At 42.1% G+C, this 10,060-nt stretch overlaps 1 protein-coding gene across 2 annotated transcripts in view; it reads right to left on the bottom strand.

Annotated features, from left to right (window-relative positions):
- Positions 1–9,232, bottom strand: part of NUP205 (nucleoporin 205) — an 80,254-nt gene extending 71,022 nt beyond the window's left edge. Inside the window, exons 1-3 of one of the 2 annotated variants that reach the window (XM_061414819.1) lie at positions 8,975–9,232; positions 1,677–1,819; positions 247–418 (exon numbers count right to left, since the gene is read on the bottom strand). In XM_061414819.1, the coding sequence (XP_061270803.1) occupies positions 247–418; positions 1,677–1,819; positions 8,975–9,002 (343 nt within the window). In that variant the 5' untranslated portion in view covers positions 9,003–9,232. The remainder of the gene's footprint in view (positions 1–246; positions 419–1,676; positions 1,820–8,974) is intronic. The other variant, XM_061414818.1, reaches the window with a different exon arrangement.
- Positions 9,233–10,060: the final 828 nt, after the last annotated feature.

The following is a 10,060-nucleotide window of genomic DNA, read 5'->3' as shown; positions in this document are numbered from 1 at the left end:
TATTCTTTGCGAGTCAATGACCGAGAAAAAGTCTATCTTAAAACAGTTAAATTTCCTTAAACAACTCTGACCACTAAATGAAAGCCTTCCCATTAGTCAAAGATAAACAAAAGGCAATATTGTGAATATCAAATACACTGCATCTTTTGAAACTACTGCGGAATCTAAATGGTGTAATATTTGAAATTACAAGCGAATAATTGTATATGTATGTACTGCCTGACCATAGGTTAAGTGTCAACCTACCAGCCAAAAGAAGTTCAACAGCTGCCAGTTCTCCAATATCAAAAAGGTCACTGAGGATAAAAGCCTCTTTAATGAGCTGTTCAGGAAGAAGTCGGGTTCCCTGTTGACCCTGAATGGCAACTCCCTCTGTGCTGGCTTTCTGAACCTTCTCATGTTGTTGAACGTTTTTTGGCTACAACAGTAAAAATAAATAAATAGGATCATTTCATGAAAATGGCACATGGAAACAAGGTGTTAACTGTTACCTAGAGAAGTTCATTCACAAAGCAGTCTGACAACAAGACCAACAGTATTTCTTATCATATGATCTACAGTTAGAACTTTATGAGGTAACATTTTACATCACTTTCAACTTTTTACACTATGATTACCTTCTTTTTTTTTTTTTGATTACCTTCTCAATAACTATTTCTGCTCAACTTGGAAAGGTTGAGAAATCACAAAAAACAGCATCCAACTTTTCAAGTATCTAAGGAACTTTCCAATAATATCTTTAAGAAGTATAAAAACAATCAATCTTCAAGTGGAAGACAGCAAATGGAAATGAATTGCTGAATTAAATAGGAGGACTAATGATAGCTTGTTAGTATGTTATTTTAAAATGTAGTCTTATTTGCAAAAAGATTTACCTGCAAATATTTAACATATAACATAGTACAGAATTACTTGATGGGCCATAAAATCTTAGGTATTTCTACATTGAAAAAGGCCATATAGTCATTTAATCCACCTTCTCTATTTGCAGAAGGGAAAAACTGATGCCCAGAGAAGTCAGGTGGCTTGCCTATGGTCACACAACTCTTCAGTGGGAGAGCCAAGACTGGAACTCAGTTCAACTGGCTCCCAGGCCAGGGCTCTTTCTGGTAAGACAAACCCATAAATAGCTCTTAGATGGCCTTGCTAGTGTATAAAGAAAACTGTCAAACAGCAGGGAAAGGAGTTTCCAAATATGAACCCCCACTGCTGAAGTAGTCTACTCCTCATTGAAAAGTATGTCAAGATGCAGTGATTAACGATATGTGAGAATTAACTCATTCAGTTAACACAATTTACATAACGTTATAAAGAATTAAAATGTTGAAGTGTACCTGAAAATAAATAAAAGAATCAACCTTACTAAGTTTAGATGGATTAACTGCAAGTCAGAAATTCCAAGAAGGCTTCTATTTCCGGAATATGTAGACCTTCTAAAATCGTATTCAAATACTATCAAGATACCTGCTAGCTAGAATTAAAAGCTATATTAACTTCCATGGAGAACAGAAAGAAGAAAATAATTGCTCCTAGGTAATTTTCATCTTTAGAAAAAACTTTAATCAATAGACTAGAATAAGTAACATATTGCATTTAAATGCATTAAGAATTTACTTGCTCCTTCAATCTTGAAAGGAAAAAGCAAATTCAAGAAGCAAAAAAAGAAAATCTCCTACAGGATTTCTGAACAATGAGATGAAGTCAGGTTTGTGCTTCTTCAAAATCATGTCAAGGAGGTGGACCGCCTCAGGTTGTCTTCTCCAAAGAGCATTTCCCACAGTCTGCCAAATGTCTTTGTAAGGGCCCCACAGACTAGCGGCTTAAAGGAAAAATAAATAAAAATCAGCATCAAGTAGAACATACATTTGGAAAAGAAGGCAAAGTTATTGTCTACGCATTTTAGTCACACTCACAGAAACTTTTAAATATAAGGCATTATATATACAAACCAAACATTAATATAAGAGTATTAGAATTCACAAGCAATAACACAAACATCATTTTACCTAACTTAATACAAAGTAAATCCTGACTTTAAACTGAAGCATTAGTGGAACCTGGTTTTGTCACTTTATTAGTTATGTGACATGCAGTGAGAAACTAACCTCTCTGAATTTCAGTTTCCTTATATACAAAATAAGGACATCACCTGCTTCATAAGGTTGAATGGACTAAGAATAAACTAAGTAAAACATACAACACAGTGTCTGGCATATCACAGTCACTCAATAAATGTAACTGCCTTTCCGTCCCTCCCTATCATCCAGAGGAAAAGCAGGAATGGGGGGAGGAGGAACCAGAGTCTGTAAAACTTAGAAGCTGAAAAAAAGTATTTTACTTTGCCTGGGACACTAGCTGTTAAAAAACAGCATAGAAATACAGAATTCTTCTGTAAACTCATTTAATAAAGAATCACATTTTTCTTTGTAAAGATACTAAGAATAATAAGTAATACTTACAGAGCTATTGCTATGTGTTACTAAGTACGGTTTGAAAAAAATGACACAGAAGCCCAAAGTTTCTATTTGCAAACAATTAGACATGGTACCCCTATATGTTAATAAAGACTCTGAAAGGGAAACTAACTAAAACCACTCACTCACTCAAGTGATGCACTAACTATAGCTCAAACCGTGAAGAGTGGGCTGCAAACATGTTTAACTGATATCTAAGAAAACACAAATCCCACTAAAGTCACCAGGACAGTCAGAATGACATGCAAGATAACTGTAACCTAACTAAATGCATTACAATCTTATGAACAGTGTTGTCAGAAGGCAGCAAAGTACTGTGCAAAATTTTTTAAAGGGATGTGTAAGAAAGTAAAAGTCACACAGTCATGTCCAACTCTGTGACCCCATGGACTATACGGTCCACGGAATTCTTGAGGCCAGAATACTGGAGTGAGTAGCATTCCCTTCTCCAGGGGATCTTCCCAACCCAGAGATGGAACCCAGGTCTTCCGCATTGCAGGTGGATTCTTTACCAGCTAAGCCACAAGGAAGCCAGATGTGCAAGAAGAGGACAGACTAAACCAGTCAAGCTGGAGCATTCATTCACTGGACTGAGGGCCTTCCACGTGCCAGGGACTACAGAGCAAGCAGAACAGACAGGATCCCTGGGCTTATAAACTTATGGATTGATGAGAAAGACAGGCATTAAATGCAGAATTCAAAACACAACCAACAGTATAATGAAAGGCATGATGAAGAAGTAGAGTCCTATGAGAACATACAAAAGGAAGCATCTAGCTTGATGTGATGGGCAGGGAGGAAGCTGTGTGTCAGGTCTTTGCTATGGGGATGTGATCGAATGGGGATCAATTGTCTCGATCTTACATAGAGAACAATCACCCAACTCCAGGCTTTGCTTTTCCCGTCTCGACCCTAAACTTGCCAATCTTCTGATGGAAAATACAGCATGTCATATAAACTTTCCAGAATAAAATGTGCTCAGGAAATGAGGACCCATGCAGATGTACTTCCCACTAAAGATCAATTAATTGACATACTGGTGTACATATCTGTCTGAGGGTGAGTAGAGAAAATAAATTACTGGCATCTACTGGACTCTGGATACAACTAACAAATATCATAGCTCCAGGCCTGCCAAGATGAGGACCTGACCCTGGATCCTGGTGACTGCCTATGAGGGGCCAGTTGGATAGTGGCTACCTGACTTCCCTAGAGATCATTTTCTTGGCTCTTTCCAGCTGCTGAGGACAGAGCAGGTTTGAGCCTTGTTTTCCTGGCCAAGATGGAATTTTTCCCATTAGCAAATGGGCAAGTTTCAAGTAGTAGATGACAAAATGCACATATGCTCAGTCACTCAGTTGTGTCCGATTCTTTGAGACCTGGTGGACTACAGCCCGCCAGGCTCCTCTATCCATGGGATTCTCCAGGCAAGAATACTGGAGTGGGTTGCCATTTCCTTCTCCAAGGGATCTTGCCAATCCAGAAACTGAACCTGCATCTCCTGCATTGGCAGGCAGATTCTTTACCACTGAGCCACACGGGAAGCCCCAGAAGACAAAATAAACCTGGACAATGGTGTGATGGACAGACTAACTAGAATATGAAGTGTCAGGACCCAAGGATGATCAGTAGGTAAGTTACTCATGAGGTGATGGAACCTTAAGCAGGATGAGGGCAGTAAAACAGAAAGGCTCGAGCTGTTGGTAGAGTCAGAACTGGTTCCTGATTGGCACGCAGTATGAAGGAAAGTTACCAAAACTGACTTGTAGGAACTTCCTAGCAGTTCAGTGGGTACGGCTCAGTGCTCCCAACGCAGGGGGCCCGGGTTCAATCCTTGGCCGGGGAACTGAGTCTCACATTTGGCAACTAAGACCCAATGCAGCCAAATTAAAATAAATAAATAATTAAAAAAAAGAAAAATGACTTGTAGGCAAATGTGAAAGTTGCCTAACCACAAGTATTTTTAAAATCTGAAAAAAGCTAACAAAAATAGACTGTCTGTAAAAATAATACTTAATAGAACCTCTGATGAACGATTCTTTGCAGTACACATAGCTTAAATAAGTTCAGTGAAATCCAGAGAAAATTCTACTTCCCTCCTTTTATGGGAAGGCATCCAATAACAGATCAAAAATCCCACCTATTCACTCATTTGTCATGGACTAGATATGCATAAGCTCTCAGTGTAGTGAGGAAGCACATTTCCCACAGTCACACTTCAGGGCAATCTCCAATATGGGGTAAGGGCTACGACAGTGAAGCACCCGGGCAAAGACCGCACAATAGAGGAATGTGACCTTGCCGGGGAGATCAGGGAAGGCAAGGATGCACTGAGCAAGGGATGGTTATTAGGCTGAAATGCGAAGGATAAAAGGGGGAGTGGAAGGTGGTAGACATAACACAACAAGGAAAAAGGACAGCACATGGGTTCCCAAGGCAAGAGGAAATGCTGCTTTCTCAAACTGCTGAAAATGCCAAGAGAGCCAGAGTACCAAGAAGGGTTCGCAAGGAGGGCAACTGGCACACCATGCAGGGCTTACTAGCTCCTGCTAAGGATTTTGGTCTTACCCTTGAAGATCAAGTGAGAAAAAGATCTCACACGTCTGCTGGACTTACTGAAACAGAAAAGCATGTAAAAGTTGAGAGCTGTTTAGGAGGATGAGAACAGACTAGAGAGGCTTCCCTGGTGGCTCAGCAGGCAAGAATCTGCCTGCTAAGGCACAAGATGCAGGTTCAATCCCTGCATTGGGACGATCGCCTAGAGAAGGAAATGGCGACCCACTGCAGTATTCTTGCCTGGGAAACCCTATGGACAGAGGAGCCTGCCGGGCTACAGCCCATGGGGTCGCAAAGAGTCTCATGCAACTTAGTGACTAAACAACAAGATACTAGAGTGGGTGGAGGAGGAGAAGGTATGGAAATAGTCAGTGAATATTGATGAGTGTTTGAAAGATCTGACTGTGAAGAGGAGCAAGAGGACGGTAACTGGGGTGCAGCATGAAATCAAGAAAGAGGGCAGTTGGTGGAAAGAAAAGGAACAAGACACAGAGGCAAATCGACAAGAGGAAGGAGTAACAGGGATAAGGCTGTAAAGGGTAGCATCTACCTTAGACAGGAAGACACAGGGCAACTGACTCAAGGGTGTAGATATACCTACCTTTCCAAGTTTAAGGGTGAAAAAAGAGTTCAAGCCTTTTGGCTTCTTTCTGTGTGACTAGGAGACTAAGGGATCGGTTGGAGGTTAAAGATTTGATGAGCGTGGAAAAGGTCTGAAATAGACAATGCTATGAACAGGACAAGGGTGACCAGATAACCCTCCAAGGATTGTCAGTGTTAATGGCTGCTTACCCACAAGCCTATAGGTCTACTCAGCCAGGCTGACTTGGGTCACAGTACTAGTATACCATGCAGCTGAAACTCAGGCATAGGTCGTTGAACTCTACAATCTAGTTTTTTCCCTTTCTACAATTCTAAGATGTTTAAGTTTTTACTTGAACTATGATAAAAAGCACATAGCATAGAATTTTCCATCTTAAATGTTTTTAAGTATGCAGTTCAGTAGCATTAAGGGCAATCATACTGTTATATAACAGATCTCCAGAACTCTTTCATCTTGCAAAACTGAAATTTTGTACCTGTTAAACAAGCCCTCATTTCCCCCTCCCCCTCAGCCTCTGGCAACCAACATTTTTTGCTTCTGTGAGTGTGACTACTTTCAATCCCTCACATAAGTAGAATTATACAGTATTTGTCTTTTTGTTACTGGCTTACTTCACTTAGCAGAAAGTCTTCAAGGTTTTAGCATAGGACAGGATTTCCTTTTCAAAGCTGAGTAACATTCCATTATAGATGTGCAGACCACACTATTTACCCATTAACTTGTCAATGGGCGTTTGGGTTACTTTCCTGGACATCTTTTTTTTATTTTTAACATTCTCCTGGGACTTCCCTGGTGGTTCAGCGGCTAAGACTCCACACTCCCAATGCAGGGGGCCGGGTTCGATGTCTGGTCAGGGAACTAGATCACACATGTCACAACTAAAGATCTCGCACGCCACAACTAAGACACAGTGCAGCCATATAAATAAATAAGTATATATATATTAAAAAAAATTTCTCCTGACTCAGCTCTTAAAAATGTTTCCTTTCTATGTGGCCAATTAAACACTCCTGCCACAAGGCATTATTATACAATCTATACTCTTTGCAGCTGTTGGCAACAGCAATTTCCTTCAATGATTTATGTTTAAGAATAGTAACTTACAATGAGTATATATACTAAAGAAAAGTATGCTAAGTCGCTTCAGTCATGTTCGACTCTGTGCGACCCCACAGACGGCAGCCCACCAGGCTCCGCCATCCCTGGGATTCTCCAGGCAAGAACACTGGAGTGGGTTGCCATTTCCTTCTCCAATGCATGAAAGTGAAAAGTGAAAGTGAAGTCGCTCAGTCGTGTCCGACTCTTCGAGACCCCATGGACTGCAGCCCACCAGGCTCCTGCATCCATCGGATTTCCCAGGCAAGAGTACTGGAGTGGGGTGCCCTTGCCTTCTCCAAAGAAAAGTATATAACCACACATATAACATGCAAGACTTGTTTTAAGTTTACATCTGGGTGGGAGGGCAGGACAGCAATATTAAGAAAGTAACTTCACTGCTAACATTTAGATACATGAAAATTCTATGTAATGAAATGAATTAGGTTTTGCTTAAGCAGGGCTTCCCTGGTGGCTCAGACAGTGGAAAACGTCTGCTGTAATGCAGGAGACCTAGATTCTATCCCTGGGTCAGAAAGATTGCCTGGAGAAGGGAACGGCAACCCACTCCAGTATTCTTGCCTGGAGAATTCCATGGACAGAGGAGCCTGGTGGGCTGCAGTCCACAGGGGTTGCAAAGAGTCAGACATGACTGAGTGACTAACACTTTCACAAGTAGGATCACGTAGAAATTTAAGTATCAAAGACTGGCTTCAAGGGAAAAAAAAAAAAAAAAACTGGCTTTAAATCATTAGCTGTATAACCTTGAAGAAGTTAAGTACTCTAAGACTCTTATCTCCAAATCTGTAAAATGATGTATTTAATACCAACTACCCCAGAGCTGTATAAGACGGACTAAATGAAAGCACAACTCTAGGCCTAGTGCCTGGAAAAAAGGAGGTGCTCAATAAACAGAATTCATTATTACAAAATAATTTATCATAGTGGTTCTGAAAGGGTTTGATTTACAAAAGTCAGATTTAGACAAGTTTTCAAAAATATCATCATGTGAAAAGAATAAGTGAAAAGTGAAAGTCGCTCAGTAGTGTCCAACTCTTTGTAACCCCATGGACTATATACAGTCCATGGAATTCTCCAGGCCAGAATACTGGAGTGGGTAGCTGTTCCCTTCTCCAGAGGATCTTCCTAACCCAGGGATCGAACCCACACTGCAACGCAGATCTCCCGCATTGCAGGCGGATTCTTTACCAGCTGAGCCACCAGGGAAGCCCATGAAAAGAATGTATCAGCAATAAGAAAAGACTGTACAGAGACAGAAAAGGCGCCCAGCAAAAGAGTCCTCTTGAGTGAAATGCTCTACAAGCATTTACCACCCAGATATGCTCTTAACTACCCATGAAGCTTAGCACGGCTCAATCAAGGCATTCTAAGCAGGAAATTCTTCATTTACCAGGCACGTTCCAGGCGCCACAACACTTCTGGCATCCTCGGCCCGCCCACTAGGCGCCTGCAGTGCATCCCAGGAATTGTGACAATCAGAATGCACCCACTCTTTCAAACGCCCAGGTGGGGACAGGGGTACGGGTGGGGAGGCGGGGTACTCGCCCGACTGAGAATTGACAAGAGAACCCAATCCAAGTCCTTCAAACTTTATTCTCTCCCTTCTAGATTCTGCCCGTCCCCGACGGTCTACTGCTCCAAGGGTTCAGGAGCATCAAGGGACGGGCCACAAAAGCCAAGTCGGGAGTCACGGCACTCTGGACCACCTTCCGGATTGCAGGCTTCATAACCAAGGGACCTTGCTTTCTGTAGAACTACCCATCCACCCACCCTCCCACCCAACCTAGAGGGGCCCCAGCGACTATTTTGAGGTGGGAGTTTTCATTTTAAGCCTGCGCTCGTGGCTGAAAAATACCTCCGGTCTCCTGGCCCCACTGCCAGAGACTTGCAAATCCTGCAGGAATTCGGACCGCAGACACATACTGGGATAGGTAATGGAAGGCACTAGACTAGGCCCTGGTTATGAGAACTGCCCGTCCTGTTCCAGTGGACCAAGCCTCCCTGTCTCGAACCTTAAGACCCAATTCTAGGGCTAGAGCCGCAGTGCCGACACGCGCCATTCAAACTGGGGAGGGGCGGGACTCTAGCCCCGGAGCTAAGGAGAAGCGGGCACTTATGCACAAGTGGGGTCGTGGACTCCGAGAAAACTCACTGCCTGGGTCTCTCCCTAAAGGACGGGTCAGCACCTTGCCCACAGCTTGCATTCTGCCCCGGCCGCACCTACCCGAATTTACCGCCAACAGAGTCGCCATCTTGGAGGCGCAATAACGGAGCCCTCCTGCCGCACGGAAGCCCCAGAAGAGGGTGAGGCTGCCCGGAGCGACGCCTGATAAGGAAAGTACCACGCTGTCCTTTTCGAACTGCACTCTCAACCGACCCAGGCGTACGGATACCCGAAAATCTGCCCTGAGTCACAGACGTCAATTTTCGCTGGGATTATTCCCATTCAAGTAAAGGCGAGGGCAACTAGTTCGGAGACGCGGGGTCTTCGAATTGACGTCCATCGTGCAGTGCATTCTGGGACTTGTAGTTCTGTTTCTAATGATTTCAGTTGGTTAGCTAGGGACTTCTCTGAAGTCCCGGGATTAAGACTCCGTGCTTCCACCGTAGGGAGCACAGGTCGATCTCTAGTTGGGGAAAGAAGATCTTGCGTGCCACGAAACTCATCCAAAAGGAAAAATAAATAAAAGGAGAATTTTTTTTTTAAAAGTCAGTTCACTGAAGCAGAAAAAGATTAGTTATTGAAATGACACCCACTTATGATATTATGAAAGCCGTAAATTCAAATAATCTTACTTTAAATCTTCTTGCATCTCTCCCTTACTTTGGGGAGTTGAGTAGGGTGTACGGTGACAAGCCTCAAAAAGCAACTTGACCGGTTACAAACTAAATTTTCATTACATTTCATCTATATACCAAGCATATTGTGTGAATATAGTTGCATGCAATTAAACAATCATAATTTTTTATTATGAAAATTTCAGATGCGTACAAAATTAGAATAATGAATGCTCAGCTTAGATAACTGGTCAATTCCTGTACCCCACTCCCAACATGAGAGATTATATTGAAGCAATTTCCAAACATATCATTTCATAAACACCAAATATCTTCCTGCCTAAGCACCTCCAAATAGCCGGACCTTCTTTTTTCACTTGCTGAATTTTAGTTTGCTAATTTTCAAACTAAAATACAGTCTTTACCATTTGCTATCACATGCCAGGTATTTATTAAGAATTTATCAAACAACAAGGCACTACTGTATAGCACAGGGAAATATATTCAATATCCTGTGATAAAACATACTAAA

The sequence above is a fragment of the Bos javanicus genome, chromosome 4 (genome assembly GCF_032452875.1).
Source record: "Bos javanicus breed banteng chromosome 4, ARS-OSU_banteng_1.0, whole genome shotgun sequence".
Lineage (NCBI taxonomy): Eukaryota > Metazoa > Chordata > Mammalia > Artiodactyla > Bovidae > Bos > Bos javanicus.
The sequence above is the reverse complement of the archived record's forward strand: the minus strand, read 5'-3'. Positions and strand labels throughout refer to the sequence as shown.